Source organism: Salvelinus alpinus, unplaced genomic scaffold (assembly GCF_045679555.1).
Source record: "Salvelinus alpinus unplaced genomic scaffold, SLU_Salpinus.1 scaffold_284, whole genome shotgun sequence".
Classification (NCBI taxonomy): Eukaryota; Metazoa; Chordata; class Actinopteri; order Salmoniformes; family Salmonidae; genus Salvelinus; species Salvelinus alpinus.
In genome coordinates this window covers 1,881-23,717 of record NW_027256224.1, presented here as the reverse complement: position 1 = coordinate 23,717, position 21,837 = coordinate 1,881, and the positions used below count along the sequence as shown (strand labels likewise).

General features: G+C 41.5%; 1 protein-coding gene and 1 long non-coding RNA gene across 6 annotated transcripts; both read right to left on the bottom strand.

Annotated features, from left to right (window-relative positions):
- Positions 1-877: 877 nt before the first annotated feature.
- On the bottom strand, positions 878-14,629 carry LOC139567348 (uncharacterized). 5 transcript variants are annotated; one of them, XM_071388740.1, is made up of 16 exons: positions 14,256-14,627; positions 10,948-11,064; positions 4,078-4,253; positions 3,674-3,813; positions 3,496-3,567; positions 3,334-3,417; positions 3,077-3,223; positions 2,907-2,987; positions 2,636-2,785; positions 2,469-2,518; positions 2,278-2,347; positions 2,099-2,185; positions 1,907-2,005; positions 1,704-1,784; positions 1,489-1,593; positions 878-1,036 (listed from the first exon to the last, which is right to left on the bottom strand). In XM_071388740.1, exons 3-16 carry the CDS (start codon positions 4,235-4,237, stop codon positions 893-895), a joined length of 1,470 nt encoding a protein of 489 aa, XP_071244841.1. In that variant the 5' UTR covers positions 4,238-4,253; positions 10,948-11,064; positions 14,256-14,627; the 3' UTR covers positions 878-892. The 5 variants fall into 5 exon arrangements, with proteins under 5 accessions (XP_071244841.1, XP_071244844.1, XP_071244845.1 ...); XM_071388742.1 differs by having other exon boundaries at positions 934-1,303; positions 14,256-14,628; XM_071388743.1 differs by lacking the exon at positions 10,948-11,064 and having other exon boundaries at positions 4,078-4,118.
- Positions 14,630-14,716: 87 nt separating this feature from the next.
- LOC139567349 (uncharacterized) lies at positions 14,717-20,801 on the bottom strand. Its single transcript, XR_011673357.1, has 2 exons — positions 20,488-20,801; positions 14,717-20,412 (listed from the first exon to the last, which is right to left on the bottom strand). It is a non-coding gene; the product is annotated as an uncharacterized lncRNA (long non-coding RNA).
- Positions 20,802-21,837: the final 1,036 nt, after the last annotated feature.

The window sequence follows — 21,837 nt, the reverse complement described above, 5'->3', positions numbered from 1 at the left end:
GCTAACATTACTGGTTTCAGTGGGAAAGATGGTAAATGGTTCAGACATTAATGGCAAATATAAAAAACTAAGATACCCAAGTTACCGGAGTCTACAATGGCCGACTGTTAATGTAGAGTAGGGATAGTGAGAAGTAACATTCAAGACTGAAGCAATTACCCCCTCTAGTGGTATACTTTATACTGTACCAGGTTACTACACACACTGATAATACAAAACATTGAGGACACCTGCTCTTTCCATGACAGACTGACCAAGTGAAAGCTATGACCCCTTATTGATGTCACTTGTTGAATCCACTTCAATCAGTGTAGATGAAGGGGAGTTAAAGAAAGATTTTAAAACCTTGAGAGAATTGAGACTTGGATTGTGTGTGTCATTCAGAGGGTGATTCGGCAAGACAAAAGATTTAACTTCCTTTGAACGGGGTATGGTAGTAGGTGTCAGGCGCACCGGGTTAAGTGTGTCAAGAACTGCAACAATGCTGTTTTTTTCATGCTCAACAGTTTCCCATGTGTATCAAGAATGATCCACCACCCAAAGGACGTCCAGCCAACTTGACACAACATGGGCCAGCATCCTTGTGGAACGCTTAGGGCAGCTTGTAGAGTCCGTGCCCCGTCAAATTGAGGCTGTTCTGAGGGGAAAAGGGTGTGCAACTCAATATTAGGAAGACATTCCTAATGCTTTGTGCACTCAAGTGTATGTAGTCCTACATGTTTTTAAATAGTACAGTATCACAAACCACAGTACAAAACCATATAAAGTGTGGGCCTGTAGTATCTGTAAATCAACTAAACATTGTTTTTTTATTTCCATATGCAGATAATAAAGCATCATTGTTCGTGTAATAATCTAATATTAGCATTATACCTCTAGGAAGAGGAAATGGTCATAAAATGAAATAGATGAAAAGACAGAAACAAAAAAAAATTGAACTACAACTTATTTTATTTACAAATTTCAAATTCAGTGCAAAGTAATGTAGTGCATTGGTGTCTAGATCCCTCTTGGGTGGCAAAGTGTCACAAGAATCCTGTGGGGAGAGAAAACAAGAGAATACATTAAATGAATGGGTGTTAACTAATCAGGGTTCAACAAAGCACTTCAAGTCCTCAATTCCTTCAAAAGAGAGATAGAAGGAGGAATGAGTATGGTCCCTGCAGTAGGACTACATGCTGGCCATGATGTTCTCCAAGTGGTACTCCAGGAGGCTGGAGAGCTCCGTGACCAGAGACTCTGGGTTAAAGTACCAGGCCAGCTGCTGGCCAAACATGTCATCTAGCAGAGCCATCAGCCCGCCCTGAAGAGAACACCACACAACACATAGAAAATGGCTCTGAGTTACTAGCTTATCAAGAGGAGAGAGACAATTAGAAATACTCCCCCTAAAATGACATTGGAACCTGGTTAACCATGAATAAGGAAGTAAAAAGGAAGTACACTAAGAATATGGAAGTAAACAGGAAGTAACCTCTTGACTCTTACATTGAGCAGCATCAGGTATCTGTCAGCCTCTGGCTCCATGTTGGCAGCAGTGGGCAGGAAGGAGTACAGGAGAGCGTACAGACGCTCCACAAACCCACCGGCGTGCTAAAGGAAACAAAGGAGGAGAAAAGAGGAGAGAATAGAAGAGAAGAGGAATTTAAGTGAAACTGCTAATAGAGAGATATCAAAACATGTACCAGTGAGATGCTACTTACCACCATCAGGGACTTCTGAGCTGTCATCATCCCAAACAGCACCAGCTCAAAGAGGACATCTATCATGTTCACATGATGGATCTAGGACAAGAAAACACGTTTGGAGAAAATAGGAATGATTTCATATAGATCAGCTACTGTGATGTATAAAAGACATGCATGTGGAAGAACTCAGTGAGACTTGAAAGAGTTAATGAACTCACCTTTGCCTCAGCCAGCTCCCTCTCAATGTCATTCCGCTTGGAGGGGTCACTCAGGTAGTCCACAAAGTCGGTATAAGTACGGATGAACTTGGCCTCGTCCTATGACAAAGAAAAGAGCATCTTAGTGAACAGAACACATTTCACCTCAGGGACGCTCTCTTTCCCTTGAAAGAGAATCAGTTAGTGAGTTACCATGTGGTTGGCCTGAACCAGTGCGCCCAGGAGGACCTTTCCCGCCACAAACAGATGGTTCCTGCTCAGGGTGGAACCAAGCAGGGTCTAGGGGAGAGGGAAGAGTTAGGGTGAGGCATCTTCCTCTAGGAGACAGAACAAGAAGTCACAGAGAGAAAAATAAAAGTGTGTCCACTCACAGTGAAGGCCTGGCGCAGGGAGACGAGCCTCAGGGCGATGTCCTCCACTCTCTTGGTGGTAAGGTAGAGGCTGTGAAAGGGAGGGATTGGAGCATGTCAACCATTAGAGTCAATGGGGGATAACAGCATTATGACCACTATCCTTCAGCATCTGACAAGCCCAGACTACACAGACATTTAGAGGAACTCACTTTAGCAGAGGAACCTCCCTCTCCTCAGGCAGCATGTCCTCCTCCCAACCCTACGACAACAAAACAAGCATGCAAAATCAGTGACCAATGCAATGACATAACAAACAATCGGTCAATGGAAGGATCTTAATGGTCCTAGTCAATAGTATGTGTGTGTAACGTCTGACCTCATAGCAGTTTTGGCCCTCAGGCTCTGGGTCAGTGAACTGCTGAGTGTTGGGCGTAGAGAAGGAGGCAGCCTCCGACCACGCTGAAGAGGAGAGAAGCCCGTCCAGCCCCATGTGGAGAATGGCGTACACCACTGAGACATTAGTCTGCTGCTCAAAACACACACAACACACCTGTTTACCACACACACATTATTAGAAAACACACCAAATCTAATGCAAAAATGCCCAGTAATGTCTAGTCTATATACATAGAAAATTGTTTATTTACCTGGTAGCAGCCAAGCGTCACGTCCACAGACGTCTCGTGGCGGAGGTGAGACGCATAGTGGGTCACCCTGCCAGCCACATGCTGACAGAGAGAGAATACATGTTAAGGCCAAATGGAATAAATGAAGAAAAGCCTAATCTAATACTATTTCAGTAGTATTTACATCTTACCTGGATCCAAGTGATGGACTGCACTTTGGTGGCACAGTAGGGGATGCCCTCTGGACTAAGCCTGGCTGTCTCCTTGGAGATGGCCCACACCAGTTGAGTCTCCAGGCCTCTCACCCTACTCACGTGGTGCATCCTCACCACCACCTGCTGTTGAGATAAACAACAAACAACAAAAGCACTTCAGCAATCGATGTGACACATTTCCATCAAGATCAAATGACTGACAATGTAGATTAGGAAGTTACAAAGACACATACCTGGGATCCCCCACGCATGTAGGTGATGATGGGGCTGATGAACTGGAAAGTTCTCCAAGCTTTAACCACCGGACTGGCATTGTTCTGCACATTACAATAAATTAATGTTGGAAACTGTAAACATAGTAACCGTCATGTGACTGCGTGTGGGGGGTCTCTTACCCTGATCACAACAGGCCCACAGTACAGGGGGCTGAACCTAATCGGAATCAACTGCCAATTGCCAGTGGCCTCCTAAAGCAGAAAGCAGACCAGATATTTGTTTCATGTCAAAGAGACACAACTTGAATATCTGGGATATTTTTCAAACATAAAACCCCAAACTTTCAGAAAATTGTACCTCAAGGATAGTCTGCACATCTGGCACATCCTCAAGGATGATAGCAGCATTCTGGACATCAAGGAGGACTGGCAGCTGTGGAACATCTAGCACATCATCCAATGGCACATTCAACTGGACCTCATCCAGGACAGTTGTTTCTAAAATGAGGAACATTGGAATATAAAATAAAAAATTGTTAGGACATAAAACGTAGCAAGATTGCTAATACTAGCTAGCTAGGAAGCAAAAGTCGATCGCTTAGCAACAGTTACTAAAGTTAATGTTAGCTAGCAAGCTAGCTAGCTACAACATCTCTAGCACAAGCATTTTTTCCAAGTCTGAATTATAGAAATACACAACATTTCGCAAATTATAATGACATTGTTAAATGTAGTAAAATAAGAGTTTTAAACTCCACATACCCTCTTCGAAGTCGCTGTCCACCTGTCGACAATCACGAACCCTGCAAAACAGAAAAAGACAAGAAAAACAAGCCACAAATGAATTTGAACAACCTGTCGACGCAGTAGGCCGCCGACGTCCACGCACTCTCTCCGCCAGTCTTGAAAAGCACCCAGGCATTTTCCAGTCGATTGTTCTATCTCAGGTGTCAAAAATCAAACAAGTTTGTTGTCAGCAGCAAACTGAAGTTGTTTTCGCACAGAAAACGTTCCATAGAACGTCGGTTAGATGTCTCTTGGCAACACACGTTCGAAAATGATTGTTTACAAAATTGACAACTGTGTTGCCATAGAAATGAGTTTGGAATTCTATGATTCCCTTTAGAATCCGTTAAAATTGTTTGTCATCATTCTAGTGACGTGGACGTGCTCCTTCGTAGCTCAGTTGATATTTTGTATTTTTTTATTTCACCTTTATTTAGCAAGTAGGCAAGTTGAGAACAAGTTCTCATTTACAACTGCGACCTGGCCAAGATAAAGCAAAGCAGTTCAACACATACAACAACACAGAGTTACACATGGAGTAAACAAACATAGTCAATAATACAGTAGAAAAACAAGTCTATATACAATGTGAGCAAATTAGGTGAGATAAGGGAGGTAGAAGGGCAATAAATAGGCCATGGTGGCAAAGTAAATACAATATAGCAATTAAAAACACTGGAATGGTAGATTTGCAGTAGATGAATGTGCAGTAGATGAATGTGCAAAGTAGAAATACTGGGGTGCAAAGGAGCAAGATAAATAAAATAAATACAGTAGTGGGCTATGTACAGGTGCAGTGATCTGTGAGCTGCTCTGACAGCTGGTGCTTAAAGCTAGTGAGCGAGATAAGTGTCTCCAGTTTCAGAGATTTTTGTAGTTCGTTCCAGTCATTGGCAGCAGAGAACTGGAAGGAGAGGCGGCCAAAGGAGGAATTGGCTTTGGGGATTACCAGTGAGATATACCTGCTGGAGCGCGTGCTACGGGTGAGTGCTGCTATGGTGACCAGCGAGCTGAGATAAGGCGGGACTTTACCTAGCAGGGTCTTGTAGATGACCTGGAGCCAGTGGGTTTGTCTACGAGTTTGAAGTGAGGGCCAGCCAACGAGAGCGTACAGGTCGCAGTGGTGGGTAGTATATGGGGCTTTGGTGACAAAATGGATGGCACTGTGATAGACTGCATCCAATTTGTTGAGTAGGGTGTTGGAGGCTATTTTGTAAATGACATCGCCGAAGTCGAGGATCGGTAGGATGGTCAGTTTTACGAGGGTACGTTTGGCAGCATGAGTGAAGGATGCTTTGTTGCGAAATAGGAAGCCAATTCTAGATTTAACTTTGGATTGGAGATGTTTGATGTGAGTCTAGAAAGAGAGTTTACAGTCTAACCAGACACCTAGGTATTTGTAGTTGTCCACATATTCTAAGTCAGAAACGTCCAGAGTAGTGATGCTGGACGGGCGGGCAGGTGCAGGCAGCGATCGGTTGAAGAGCATGCATTTAGTTTTACTTGTATTTAAGAGCAGTTGGAGGCCACGGAAGGAGAGTTGTATGGCATTGAAACTCGTCTGGAGGGTAGTTAACACAGTGTCCAAAGAAGGGCCAGAAGTATACAGAATGGTGTCATCTGCGTAGAGGTGGATCAGAGACTCACCGCAGCTAGAGCGACATCATTGATGAATACAGATAAGAGAGTCGGCCCAAGAATTGAACCCTGTGGCACCCCCCTAGAGACTGCCAGAGGCCCGGACTACAGGAAGTCGATTTTACACACTGAACTCTATCGGAGAAGTAGTTGATGAACCAGGCGAGGCAATCATTTGAGAAACCAAGGCTGTTGAGTCTGTCGATAAGGATGTGGTGATTGACAGAGTCGAAAGTCTTGGCCAGGTCAATGAATACGGCTGCACAGTATTGTTTCTTATCGATGGCAGTTAAGATATCGCATAGGACCTTGAGCGTGGCTGAGGTACACCCATGACCATGATAGAGCATGACGCTTGCAACGCCAGGGTAGTGGGTTCGATTCCCGTCACCACCCATACATAAAAGACATCAGGTTTTATTGTATGTCGCTTTGGATAAAAGCGTCTGATGAATGACATATATATTATTTTTATATATTCACTTACTTGCTATACAATGTAGAGAGAAAAAGGGTCAATTCAAGAGGGAGCTACGAAATTCATGTCCAAACGTTGTTTTCTTTGCCTGATGTCATTAGAAATTACATAGAATTAATCATTAGCTTGTTCTCTACAGTATTATAACATTTATATACTTGTACTTGACAGTGTTGATGAAATAATAACGATCATTTGCTGTGACCATTACGAGTTTAGACTGCACCGCACTTGGTTGTATGTGTCACATATTTGGTGTTGTTAGGTTAAATATCTCAAGAGTAAATCATCGGTAACTTTTCAACCATATTTGGTAGAGACATTGGTTTTAGACTATTGTTTTCTGACATAATATTCTATTGATTGGGCATATTTGTAAACCTTGAATTAATTAATCATTTTATGTTTTTGGCTATTTTGCCACCAGATGCTTTCCTATATCGTTGGTATAATATAAAATACAAATACCAAATATTGTGTTTTATAAAGTCACTAGCTAGATTGGAAGAATGAGACAAACAAGGTGATTTTTTTATTGTGTTGTTTAACTCCTGAAAGTATAGTCTTTGCCACAGTGGGCTATAAAGTCTTTTGGAGGACATATTGACCAAATTCAGACACGGGAAAAAAGCCCTGAAGGCTCTACACTACCGATCAAAAGTTTTAGAAAACCTACTCATTCAAGGGTTTTTCTTTATTTTTACTATTTTCTACATTGAAGAAAAATAGTGAAGACATCAAAACGATGAAATAACACATATGGAATCATGTAGTAACCAAAAAAGTGTTAAACAAATCCAAATATATTTTAGATTCTTGCTGTTGACACTGTCTGTGATTTATTTTGAATTCACACTTAACCAGCATGGCTACAACAGCATTCTGCAGCTATACGTCATCCCATCTGGTTTGGGTTTAGTGGGACTATCATTTGTTTTAATAAATTATTATAAAAAAATAAAAACTATTGTTTGTTACTTTTACACATTTTTCGTGGTATTCAATTGGTAGTTACAGTCTTGTCTCATCGCTGCAACTCCCGTATGGACTCGGGAGAGGCGAAGGTCGAGAGCCGTGCGTCCTCCAAAACACGACCCAGCCAAGCCGCACTGCTTCTTGACACAATGCCTGCTTAACCCGGAAGCCAGGCGCACCAATGGGTCGGAGGAAGCACCATACACCTAGCAACCCTGTCAGTGTGCATTGCGCCCTGCTCGCCACAGGAGTCGCTAGAGCTCGATGGGACAAGAACATCCCTGCCGGCCAAACCCTCCCCTAACCCGGACGACGCTGGGCCAATTGTGTGCCGCCCCATGGGTCTCCCGGTCGCAGCCGGCTGCGACAGAGCCTGGACTCCAACCAGGATCTCTAACTGCACAGCTTGCCTTAGACCACTGCGCCACTCAGGATAATTCATTTGTTTTTCAACAGGACAATGACCCAACACACCTCCAGGCGGTGTAAGGGCTATTTTACCAAGAAGGAGAGTGACGGAGTGCTGCATTAGATAACCTGGCCTCCTCAATCCCCCGACCTCAACCAAATTGAGATGTTTTGAGATGAGTAGGACCGCAGAGTAAAGGAAAAACAGCCAACAAGTGCTCAGCATATGTGTGAACTCCTTCAAGACTGTTGGAAAAGCATTCCAGGTGAAGTTGGTTAAGAGAATGCCACGAGTGTGCAAAGCTGTCATCAAGGCAAAGGGTGGCTATTTGAATAATCTGAAATATATGATATGTTTCACACTTTTTTGGTTACTACATGATTCCATTTCAGTTATTTCATAGTTTTGATGTCTTCACTATTATTCAACAATGTAGAAAATAGCATTTTCTTCTTTGTCGCACCTTATGTCTAAACTTCTTTACAGTGAAATGATTTTGATTGGTGATCTCAACTGTTGTTGGTTAAAGCCGGTGTCTGATGATTTAAAAATGTTTTGTAATTCTATGAATTTTACCCAGTTGATTAACTCACCCACTCGCCCAAATCTTAAATGCCCAGATAAATCTACCCTGATTGATTTGTTATTAACAAATGTTCCACATAAATATTCTGCGGTTGGTGTTTTTTGTAATGATTTAAGTGACCATTGTGCTGTTGTTGCTGTTAGAAATACTAAGGTTCCTTAGACAAACCCACGTTTTATTCGTAAGAGAAATTTGAAGTGTTTTAATGAGCAGGCTTTCTTTCATGATTTGTTTCATTTTGACTGGAGCAAGATGGAGCTTATCCCTGATGTGGAAACTGCCTGGATATGCTTTCATTATGTTTTTTCCCCAAATAGTAAACAAACATGCCCCATTCCGCAGGTTCAGGGTTAAAGGGCGGGATAATCCATGGTTTTCTTCTGAGCTGTCTTGTATTATTCACGACCGTAATCTAGCCTGGGCTAAAGCAAGGAAATCATGTTCTGATGCTGATTGGCATATTTTTAGGCAATTACGAAACAAGTGTTATTTTCTTCTCAGGAAGGCCAAGTCTGAATATTTTATGTCTGTTACCACTGATAACCTGAATGACCCTAGAACGTTTTGGAAAGCTATTAAGTCTATGTCTGGTAACAGTAATGTTACTGAATTACCGTCATGTGTTTTGAAGGACTCTCTTGCTGTATATGACAAAACTGAAATGCTGAATTGTTTCAAATGAGCACTTTGTATCATCTGGTAGGCTGTTTGATTCAGTGTCCTCTGTCTCTGTACAACCCTGTGTGGATGAACCAGTGTCCTCTGTCTCTTTACAACCCTGTGTGGATGAACCAGTGAGAGCTGGTCAAACTTTTAGCTTTTTGCCATTCTCAGTGCAGGTGGTACATAAAGCCCTGAAATCCTTAGATCAGAGAAAGCCTGCAGGTCCTGATCTTTTGGATCCCTGCTTTTTAAATCTGGCAGCTGATTTCATAGCTGAACCACTTACATATCTGTTCAATCTAACCCTGGAATGTAATGATATTCAGAAAATCTGGAAATCAGCATTTGTTCCTACCACTTTTAAAAGTGGGAGATCCAACTCTTTTAAATAATTATAGGCCAATCTCAAAGCTGTCACCCCTGGTGAAAATACTTGAAACCCTTGTGAGTGAACAGCTAAAAGAGTTTTTAATTACTAACTCTATTTTATCAATGTACCAATCGGGCTTCAGGAAGAAGTATAGCACAATTACAACAGCCATGAAGGTTTTAAATTATATCACTGAAGCCCTTGACAAAAAACAACACTGTGTCTCACTTTTTATTGATCTCTCTAAGGCTTTTGATACAGTTGATCATGCTATACTAAGGCAGAGATTGTCGAGTGTAGGTCTTTCAGAGCATGCAGTGGCATGGTTTGCTAACTATCTGTCTGATATAACTCAGTGCACTCAATTTGATGGGCTTATGTCTGTTAAATTGTCTGTCTTTAATGGTGTGCCCCAAGGCCCTGTACTTGGTCCTCGCTTATTCACTATTTATTTAAATGATTTAGACAAAAATGTCCAAAATGAGCAACTTCATTTTTATGCTGATGATACTGTTATTTACTGTTGTGCCTCGTCTCTTACAAAAGCTTTCCAGAACTTGCAAACGGCTTTTTAAACTGTTCAACAAACTTTGTGTCAATTGAAGCTTATCCTCAATACTGACAAAACTAAACTAATGGTGTTTTCTAAAGCAAGAAATAGACCTCTGAACCTTTCACCTATTACTACCTGTCAGGGCAAGGAGATTGAGGTTGTAACCTCATAAATATCTTGGAATTTTAATTGATGATGGCCTCTCTTTTAAATTGCATATTCAACAACTTACAAAACAATTGAAGCTGAAATTGGGATTTTATTTTAGGAATAAGGCCTGTTTTTCTTTTGAAGCCAGAAGGAGGCTAGTATCAGCTACATTTATGCCTTTACTAGACTATGGGGATATTTTATATATGAATGCTTCCGCTCAGTGTTTGAGATCAATTGACACCCTTTACCATGGTACTTTGAGATTTATTTTGCAAAACTGCAAAACCCTTATGCACCACTGCACTTTGTATACCAGGGTTGGCTGGCCTTCTCTAGTCACTCATAGGCTCAGTCACTGGTATACTTTGTTTTATTAAGCCATTTTGGGTGTACTACCTTTTTATTTGGGCATTTTTATTGTTCAGAAATGTGGTGGGTACTCTCTTCGTTCGCTGGACTTTATCCTGCTAACTGTTCCAAATGTCCGAACTGAATTTGGTAAAAAGGCTTTTATGTACTCTGCGCCATCGTCTTGGAACGCCTTACAAAATACTTTTAAACTGGAAGAACTTGTCCCGATTGGTATTTTTAAATCACTGATGAATGATCTTGAGACTGATTCCCTGACCTGTCAATGTTTTTAATTTGCTGTTTTTGATTTTTGTTACTCTTGTGAATTCAATGGTTTCTACTAGATTACTTGTAGTTTTTCATGTTGTTTGTCTGTATTTTTGTAATGACTTGGTGCTGCCTATCTTGGCCAGGACGCTCTTGAAAAGGAGATTTTAAATGTCAATGAGCCCTTCCTGGTTAAATAAAGGTTAAATAAATAGTAAAAATAAAGAAAAACCCTTGAATGAGTAGGTGTTCTAATAGCAATAAGGCACCACTGCGGTTTGTGGTATTTGGCCAATATACCACCCCTCCTTGGGCCTTACTGCTTAAATAACCCATATCTCTTTTATAACAGGATATTATCATTGACTATATGATAGTGCATGTATGAATGAGTCTGATTTACCGTTTTCAATAGCAGGTTCACCTTCTGAAGCCGGATGAGGTTCCCAAAGCGTGCTGCGCACCCACCAAGCTCAGTCCCATCTCTGTACTCTTCTACGATGACAACAACAACGTGATCCTAAAGAAGCATTGCAACATTGTTAGTCAAGACCTGTGATGCCTGTGACACCAGTGGTAGCCCATCTATCTATTCTTAATTTTAATCAACTTAATTGCCATTGTTCCAAAAGAAACAAACAGGGTAAAATAACTTGCAACCAGCAGTTGATAGCAATAATCTGTCAATATGCTGATAAATAGTATGTATATAATATATTGATTTTTAGTCAGAGTTGTATATGAACAACACCCATTGGACCGATAACCATACTTCACTTTTGATTAACTAAACTATTCAAATCTACAGTAATTCAGATAATTACATCACCCCTTCATGTCGTATATTCTGTGACCAATCAAAGCTGTAAAGTACTGTATCATAAGTATATCAATGCTAAAATTCTGCCCTTTTGATGACTATAATATCTTGTTGAACCATGAATTTGTCATTGTCTCTTTTAGAAGTACTAAACATGGTTTGCAAAAAATACACGTTTTTCTTCTTCTTTAATCATACTTTTAACCAGTACAAGTTAGTAACAATGGAAAATGGCAACAAACAAAAAAAATTAACAAATACACAGTGATGTATGTCCTTGTCAACAGATATCTGGAGGACTGTATACGGCTATATTTGTAATAAACTATACTGAACAAAAAAACGCAACATGTAAAAGGTTGGTCCCATGTTTCATGAGCTGAAGTTAAAGGTCCCGGGAAATGTTCTGTACGCCAAAAAAAAAAAAAAGTGAGCATTTCTCCATTGCCAAGATAATCCATCCACATTGAAAGGTGCACCATATCAAGAAACTGATTAACTAGCATGATCATTACACAGGTGCACCTTTTGCTGGGGACAAAAGGCCACTAAAATGTGCATATTTGTCACAACACAATGCCACAGACGTCTGAAGTTCTGAGGGATTGTGCAATTGGTATGCGGACTGCAGGAATGTCAACCAGAGCTGCTGCCAGAGAATTGAATGTTCATTTCTCTACCATAAGTTGCTTCCAACTTCATTTTAGAGTATTTGGCAGTACATCCAACAGACAATTTTCCTGCCTGCTAGCCATTCAAAATGTAACGATTCCTTTTGGGTGTCAGGGAAAATGTATGGAGTAAAAAGTACATTATTTTCCTTAGAAATGTAGTAAAGTAAAAGTTGTCAAAACTATAAATAGTAAAGTACAGATACCCCCCAAAACTACTTAAGTAGTACTTTAAAGTATTTTTACTTAAGTACTTTACATCACTGTATGTGCTTCAATAGAGTCTGACGTTCAGGGTGGTTGGACATATAAGATGGGGTGCTGGTGAGCTTCTGCCCCCATTTTAGGTCGTCACACAAATATTCCCCCACCCATGTCCATTGAATCATAGTAATTACACCTTGCTTTAAGGAAGCATAGCAAGAATGAAAGGAATCAATTTATCATTGAATGATTTATAAATCTCGCTTATTAAACCATCATTTCCAGGGGACCTATTGTCCTTAAGGCTTTTAATACAGTCTTATCTCAATTTCAGATAACTCATCACAAAAATCCCTGAAATCATTATCTTCTTAGCTACTTCTTTGCTACATTGTCTAAGAAAAGATCCATATTGGAAGTTGGCTGGGCTGATGTATACAGATTCTGATAAAACTGGGAAACATGCTGAGAGATTTCTTTTGGATTTTTATTGGGAGTATTATTAATCATTAATTGACATATGGAAGGAAGTCTTTTCGCCTGCCCTTTGTTCTAAATTAAAGAAATATCTTTAATCGTCTTGCTCTTACAAACGCTCCCCGGGCCTTTTCCTCGTAGAAACAATCTAACTGCATTTGCAATGATGATAGCTCCAGTAATTCCTGATTAGTTAGTTCCCTTTTTTTAGTTTAATCCATTATTCCCTTTATGATGTCATATTCTTTCTCTCTCTTGGCACGAGCAATTTCTTTTCCCATTGAAATAGCCAAAAGCCTTAATCAAATTTCCTTAGCTCCCAGTAACTTCCAAACATATTCATAACACAGGCACAATTCCTGTATTTATCATTAATTCCTGCTACTTCCTTCTTAAATACTTCATTCTCTAGTAAAGTCTTGTTCATTTTCCAGTAACCTTTAACTTTTTTTGGTTGACAAACCATGCATATTTATCTTTATTGAGATCCCGTTGTGGTCTGTTAAAATCAATGGTTCAATCGAGACTGTATCAACCTTGTCAGCAATATCTTCAGATATCAGCCAGAAATCAATACGGGATTGTATAGATAAATCTTTGGTACTCCATGTAAACATAATCTTATCTGGGTTCTTATGTCTCCAAATATCTAGAACACCTAACCTTAGACATATATTCCTTATCTCACAAACAGAATTGCTATCCATAGGAGGCCATCTATCTAGATTATCATGTAATACTGTATTAAAATCTCCACCCCATATTACTTTGGCCAATTGAAATTTAGACATATATTTACTTATTTTCCTCTCAATGTCTCTAAATAAAATACAGTTACTTGACTTGTTATTGGAAGCTTAAGTATTTACAACAATGAATTGAACATGGTTAACATCTACCAATAGTATAATCCATCTCCCTGTATTATCTGCTTCATGACTCAATATATGAGCCTTAAAGTTGCCTTTTAAAATAGGGACACCTGCTGACCGATTAGTACCAAATGAAAACCAAATGTCATTCATATCATCACCATTGACACTTCCAAAACGCAGTATCTGTGCAACAGGCATGAGTTTCTTGAATGAAATAAGTCGGCACTCTTACCCTTACAATACAAAAATAAAGATCTCCTTTTCAAAAAATGACAGATTCCCCTGGCATTAATAGAAAAAAACAGAAATGGACATTTACTATCAAAGTGACTATATGAAGAATATTAAACTTGTATACGTTCACATGAATCGGGTTCTCATAAAAAGAAAAGGTCTTACTAGTTGCAAATAAAAACATACCTTTGCACCACGTAAGTGGTTGATCTAAATTATATATATTTATACAATTGCAAATAACATTGTACCATAGATTGGTAAAAACGAATAGCCATTAAGCTAACATTAAGTGTCAGTGCGAATTTCCCTGCCATAAAAAAATATATATATATAAAAAAAAGTTTGGCTCACGCAAACAATGCTCTTTCCTCAATAAATATCTAGTTTTATCAAATTAGCAAATAAAACTCAGTCCTGCACAACTCACTTGACAAGTCCAGCAGTCAACAAACTAGGCGACAGCGTGAATTTCCCTTCCATTAACAAAAGCCTTAGCTCCCGCAAAGTATGCCCTTTTCCCTTCCTTCCTTGCTCTCTCAATTATCGGCCACAGACGATTCAGAGCTTCTTTGTCAAATGGAAGCTGCTCCTTGGTTGGGGTATTCGGGTATGAATCGCATTCACCCCCCTTTTTTACACCGCAAGCATATGAGTGAGTTTCAACAATGCCTCTTTTCTCCTTAGAAGTTTCAACATTGATTATCTCAGCAACAGTTTGGTCATGTCCTGATTACATGCTACTAGCTATGAAGACGTTAGCAGGCTAATTTAACTACACACGCTGACACTTTTCGATAGCTAGCTTGTTCGTTGGAAATAGTACTTATGTTGATAAAAGGTGAGGTGCACAGGTGAGCGAGTCGGTCAAGGATCGACTCAGACGAGGAGTTAAAGTTTAACAATCAGCAGTTTATTCAGAGTAAATATATTTGGTACTGCGCATGCGGGCTCCGTCTAAGAACTCCGAGTGAGCTAAAAGAGGAGAGCCCCTAAAACAGGTTGATTACAGATTATATACAGTACAGAAAGTAGGTTGATTCTTTGAAGTCCTGGTCCTCTGGTTGGCTCTGGTCCGGGCGTAGTCCATGCTTATTGGTCCACCATTGTTGTTGAAGAATGTCCCTTGCTTAATGTCTGTTTTGAATTTCCCAACTGCCGTGTGTGCACAATGTTGATAAGCTTAGGATCCCTAGAAGCTCTATTAGGTATTAATGCAGTGTGTGTGGTTCTCTGTGTTTGAGTGTGAATGTGCGTGGGTGGGGTGTGTGTGTCTGTGTGTCTTCCAGGCATCAGCAGATATGTCATCACAAGATGAAGTCCCTTAGACCTCTGCGGTTGACCCAGTTCCTGTTTTCTTGGCTGTAAGTGGAAACATTAGTCTGGCATGCCAGAAGCAGGTTGTGCAACATACTGCAAACACACTTGTAATATAAGTTCATTTGCTTTGCCTTTTGTTACTAAAAGCTAATGCATAGATATAAAGGCCTATCTTGGCTTCAAGCATATATGAGCATAAAAGTTTTTCTTACAAATCCCTCTCTTCACGTCTTCCTAGACGTGACTAACTGTCTGGAAAGAAACTTTTCAGAGAAAAGTTTTGATTAGTCCCTCTCTTCACGTCTCTTCAGAGACGTGACCAATCAGTCAACAGCACAGTCCATACTTATGAACTCTGCTTCCGTCCCTAGGTCGTCATAAACATCCTCTGGGCCCAATAATGGGAACATCTGCGCCGTGCTATGGGGGTCAATGGCTTTGGTAATGAGCCTATCTATTAAGGATCGTATGCATGGTATGCAGCAGCAACCACACAGAACAAGAACTGCTGCAAAGACGGAGATAGAAACTAGGATTGAGGAAATCAAGGTTTTATATTTGCCAAACACATTCATCCAAGAATCCCACATAGAGGAGTCGATGCCGGAGTGGGACTTCATTTTACCATTCAAAGTCCTCAGTCCCTCTAGTGCTACTGTCAGACTACCATCAGAGGCCGTATTGTTAGGAATGAACGTGCAACAGTGTTCCCCAAACATGGAGCAAACACCTCCCTTTTCTGCCAACAACATGTCTACAGCGATACGATTCTGGAAAGCCATAAGGCTGGTAGCTGATAGTTGACTATGGACTGCCTCAAACCCTTGCTGAGTCCAGTTGCCTAAACGTTGTACATTAAAATGGATATAATTTATCCGATCAACATTTTTATTAACGGTGCACCACCAGCATATGGACGATTCAAGTCCTGCATTGACTTGATTCACTAACTTGTACTTATCCGGCACCCCTCTGGGTACCCCAATAGCATCAATGTAGGTCGGGTTCTCAGCAGTGGGGTGCACCTCTCGCTTGGGTCGGCTCAACTTTGCCTCTTCCACTTGGGACATGAGTTCAGACACACTCATGGGATGGACTGTAATGGGAAGGAGCAAAGACACTAGGGCACATAAACCAGATGAGTTAGGAGGGAATCGTGACAACAGCCTATTACCTCCACACCACCACCACACATCTGCTCTAGCCACTACCTTAAAGGGTGCTCCAGGACGGTGAGTGTTCTTACACCATTGTTCGGGTATCTTTCCCAGATAAGGGGGTCCCAGCGACCCAGTTGACACATGTAAAGTTTCCCTCAGCCACATCTGAGGAGAAGATAGGTGTCTGTCTGCTCTGGACCACGGGGTAAACCTTATCCCATTGGGTGCAATTTGGGGATGGATTGGTAAATTTCATGACAGGGAATATACATCGTAAAGAAATGGCTACTGGCACAATTCGAAGGAGAGGCCTGGCGCCCATACATACCATACAACTTTGATGAGCCATCCTTCCTGCTTCCTCTGTCAACAGGAGCCAGTTGTTGGTAAGGCCGGAGACACCAGTTGCAGTCAGGATGGCATCGTCTGGAGTGGTTGGGCTAAGTGTCATGCTGGGTATGGTAAGAGGTTGATTAATATCAGTTCTCACAGTGATGGCCCTTGCCCTTGTTCCATTAATCAGACATATTTGGATTTTCCAGAACACCGGGGTAGAAGTGCACGCTACATAAGGGGCAAGCATAAAACCCTGGCACCCGGTATGTGAACTATTACGGATGACCAACCTGAGACCTTTTTCAATCCTAACCAGTTTCAACGACCTTCTCCACGATGTTCCTAGCTTAGAGGTGGTATAGTCAGACCAGTCAGTCCCTGTCTCGGACACGAGGTTTTTCCACGACCATTCTCTGTGGGAATCGCCTACCGTCATATACCAATCGTTATGGCTGTAAGCGCTGGCCAGGTACCCCCTTTTTTTTAAATCACGTGTGAACTTCCCAATGTTTCCCAAATTAAATCAGTGGAAATTGTAATATTGGCTGGCACGCATAAAGTAGTGCTCCTAACCTGTGCTGGGGCACATGTGGGTTGACTAGGTTCAGTGTGTCTTTTGCGTACTATGTGCCTGGGCATACTAAAGTTAAAACTCGGCTTAGTATCGTTGGATGTAGAGTTGGCACCTTCAGATGTCTTGACCACATTATTAGCCATGTGTTCAAAGGCCCAAAGCATTATTCCTACTATGCAACCCGAGGTTATCATAAACAGTACAAACATTGGAAGAGAACATCCTAATCTATTCCATGGCGTTCTCTGTTGTCTAGACCATGGGTGGCCCTCCCTGGCACCTGAGGAGTGGAGTCGTCTCCACATTCTTCAGTTGTCAGGGCGTACCGAATTTGTAGCCGAATTAGATGCGATCAAGTCGCTTCTGACTTCAGTCAGTGTTCTGTCAGGTGCTGGTGCTGGTGTACAGTGAGTCAGGTGGTGCCAAGGTGCGCCCGATTTACCTTTGACCTGGACTGAGTGTGAAGTAACTTCCTTCACTTCGTACGGTCCAGTCCACCTGGGATCTGCCCACTTTCTTTTGTGGACCTTGATCCTTACCCAGTCTCCAACCTTTACCCTTGGTTGTCCCTGGTCATCCGTCAGCTCCCCCTCTGCGACACGGTGTATCTGTATGGAGAGAGCTGCAGATAATTCGGTCAGTTTCTTTACATAGTCAGACATTCCTATCTGGTGGACATCAAGAGGGGGCATATGACCTCCCTCTCTTGGCGGCCCAGGCATCACTCGGCCTGTCATTATCTCATGGGGTGAAAGATGTGTCCCTGCACCTGGTGAGGACCTCATGGCCATCAGTGCCAGGGGCAGGGCTTCCACCCACGTCAATTTTGTCCCTGCACAAACCTTAGCTATCTTAGCCTTCAAAGTTTGGTTACAGCGTTCCACAAGTCCCTGCGATTGCGGCTTATACACCGAACCGAATTTGTGTGTAATGCCAAACCTCTCCTCAACCTGTCTCAGGTGTTGATTGGAGAAGTGGGACCCATTGTCGGATCTGATTTGTCGCGGGACCCCATACCTAGGTATGAGTTCCGTTTGTAGCCACTTAATGACAGACTTCGCATCCTCTTTGGCTGTTGGGATTGCTTCTACCCATTTGGAGAATCTGTCTACCATTACTAGCAAATACCTCTTTCCCCCTTTCACTTGCTCTGCTCCCATGTCTGTGTAGTCTATGCTGATGTCTTGAAAACAGGCATTGGGTACCGGGTAATGACCCATTGGTGTTTGGTATGGTTTCTTTGGGTTGTAATTTCCACAGATAGTGCAACTGTCGCAAAACAAGTCAGTCATTTCCTTCATGTATGGATGCCACCATACATAAGAAATTTTTTGTAGGGTCTTCAGTTTTCCCTCATGTGTCAGGCCGTGCGCTTCTCGAATCAGTTCTGGGCAGAGATTAGCTGGTGCTACTAATCTTCCATCATGGGAACGCCAGAGGTCATCCATCCCTTTTGTGGCTCCCCTCTGTCCCCAAACTGAGTGTTCATATGATCCTGCTGAGAGCTGTAGTTCTTTGATGTGAAAAAGATCCCGATATCTGAAAGTCATTGTTCCCCAGTGGTTCTTCCTGTGTCCTGGGGTTCGGAGTGAGCCGTGACAGCAGTCTTGGCTCCTCAGAAAAAATAAATGGGTTGCTTGTTGATCGTCCTCCAGGGGAACCCAAATTCCCAGTGTCCATGGAGTAGAGAACGCCAGGGGGCTCCAGATCCACAACATCGATTGTTCCCTCCGTCAGGCGCACTGCCACTTCCCCCTTCACCACACCCCCTCTCAGGGTTAGTACAGGGGCCTGTATAGTAGCTGGTGGTGAGGCTGAGGGAGGCGAGTAGGGTGGGGGTCTGTATTCTTCTGGCAGGTTTGGATAGAGGCGCTGGTTGGGTGGTTGTCCTTCGTCTGGGTTGGCTGGTGGGGTTGTGGGGTCTCCTCCCTCTTTTATGTCAGTGACTACTGCCATTACTTCCGCTTTTTTTGTCATTTGGTATCTTCGGATCTCCTCGATAGCCCAAGTGCCTATTTTCAACTCAGCCTCTGCTGTCTCTCTCTGTTTAGTCCCTTCCTTCCTAAATACGTATTGTTTATTTAGGTCTACTTCGCTGTCCCTTGCACTCTGCTTCCCCTCTCTTAGCTCTCCTTCCATTGTGTTCAGCTGAACCCTGGTTGGTGTTCCCCCTACCAGATAACCTGCCTGTGTCCACTTCAACTTTAACCCTTCCCACACCTTCTTACACTCTTTCCACTGTACCTTTCCCCCTGCCCTTTCCTGCACCCGCTGGTCTAGATACTCGTTAAATTTCAGTTTTGGAGATTGCGAAGCTGCCATGGTGATGAAATAATTGTGACTATCTGAATATACTTAGCCCGTCACTGCCTTGAGACAGCGATGTATTCTTGGAGAAACAATTACTCGTACTCTGTCTTAACTCAGAGCTCCTCCGTCATATACTCAGAGTTGAACGAGACATAAGACCCAATTAAAACCTTGTGAAACGCTGTGTACAGTTAAAACCTCACCGGTCACAGCCAGTCTGTTGGTTTGCTAATCAATTAACAATATGCCTCATTCGCATACCCCTTTGAACTCAGGTAGCAACTTTACAACACATTTAACCAGTCATGAGCTAAGTTATGGTATGTAAATTACCTTGTCCTTGTATTACCGAATCTGTTGGTCATATTCAAAACACAGATCTATCCCTCATCGGAACGCTGCCGAACTGTCTGAATAGTATCTCTTCTAGGTCTGTTTCACCCTAGGTGCACAACTTAAGCCTGTTTCATCCTAATTGTACATAACACAGATCTATTCCTCATCGGAACGCTGCCGAACTGTCTGAATAGTATCTCTTCTAGGTCTGTTTCACCCTAGGTACACTTAGTCTACAAACAATACAATTAAGCCTGTTTCATCCTAATTGTCAAACAATAAAATTAAGCCTGTTTCATCTTAACCTTACAAACAATAAAAATTAAGCCTGTTTCATCTTAATTTTACAAACAATAAAATTAAGCCTGTTTCATCTTAATTCTACAAACAATAAAATTAAGCCTGTTTCATCTTAATTTTACAAACAATACAAATTAAGCCTGTTTCATCTTAATTTTACAAACAATAAAATTAAGCCTGTTTCATCTTAATTTTACAAACAATAAAATTAAGCCTGTTTCATCTTAATTCTACAAACAATAAAATTAAGCCTGTTTCATCTTAATTTTACAAACAATACAAATTAAGCCTGTTTCATCTTAATTTTACAAACAATAAAATTAAGCCTGTTTCATCTTAATTTTACAAACAATAAAAATTAAGCCTGTTTCATCTTAATTTTACAAACAATAAAAATTAAGCCTGTTTCATCTTAATTTTACAAACAATAAAAATTAAGCCTGTTTCATCTTAATTTTACAAACAATAAAAATTCAGTCTAATACATCTAACATTGTATTGTACCACATACGTTTACTTCACTGCTTGGTGGAATTTAGTAATAAATTTACACAAAATTCATACTCACACTCGGTATTACTGATCTTAAATTTGGTGTTGGACTATACGACAATGTGCAAAGTTTGTTTTAACAGGTTTTGCTTACCTTTTTAGTGGTCGACCAGAGATCAGTTTCCCGAGTTGAGCAGAATTGTTGTCCTCCCCCGAATTGGCTCGTCTGTCTCCTTGAGCCGTCCTTTCACCAAATCGCTCCCGCACTCTCACGTTTTATGGGTCTTTAGTAAACCATCCTCTGCTACCAAGATTCTGTTGATAAAAGGTGAGGTGCACAGGTGAGCGAGTCGGTCAAGGATCGACTCAGACGAGGAGTTAAAGTTTAACAATCAGCAGTTTATTCAGAGTAAATATATTTGGTACTGCGCATGCGGGCTCCGTCTAAGAACTCCGAGTGAGCTAAAAGAGGAGAGCCCCTAAAACAGGTTGATTACAGATTATATACAGTACAGAAAGTAGGTTGATTCTTTGAAGTCCTGGTCCTCTGGTTGGCTCTGGTCCGGGCGTAGTCCATGCTTATTGGTCCACCATTGTTGTTGAAGAATGTCCCTTGCTTAATGTCTGTTTTGAATTTCCCAACTGCCGTGTGTGCACAATGTTGATAAGCTTAGGATCCCTAGAAGCTCTATTAGGTATTAATGCAGTGTGTGTGGTTCTCTGTGTTTGAGTGTGAATGTGCGTGGGTGGGGTGTGTGTGTCTGTGTGTCTTCCAGGCATCAGCAGATATGTCATCACAAGATGAAGTCCCTTAGACCTCTGCGGTTGACCCAGTTCCTGATTTCTTGGCTGTAAGTGGAAACATTAGTCTGGCATGCCAGAAGCAGGTTGTGCAACATACTGCAAACACACTTGTAATATAAGTTCATTTGCTTTGCCTTTTGTTACTAAAAGCTAATGCATAGATATAAAGGCCTATCTTGGCTTCAAGCATATATGAGCATAAAAGTTTTTCTTACACTTACCACTGCATTCCTCGCCTGCACATCTTTTGAAGTCGGAGAAGCTCCTTTCGACTGCGGCTTTGGGTATGAAATGATGAATACATAAAATAAAAATGTATACATAATAAACATTTACAGCCATGTTGGCAATTGGGCTGGCTGGTTCTGCTCGACTATGAA

Bases quoted from the DNA above. Each gene is read 5' to 3' on its own strand.
- LOC139567348 (XM_071388740.1), bottom strand. From the start codon at position 4,237: ATGCCTGGGTGCTTTTCAAGACTGGCGGAGAGAGTGCGTGGACGTCGG. The intron at 3,418-3,495 runs GTAAGAGACCCC...TGTAATGTGCAG, and splicing joins GTGGGCCTGTTGTGATCAGG to AACAATGCCAGTCCGGTGGT. The intron at 2,988-3,076 runs GTAAGATGTAAA...TCTCTCTGTCAG, and splicing joins AGTCCATCACTTGGATCCAG to CATGTGGCTGGCAGGGTGAC.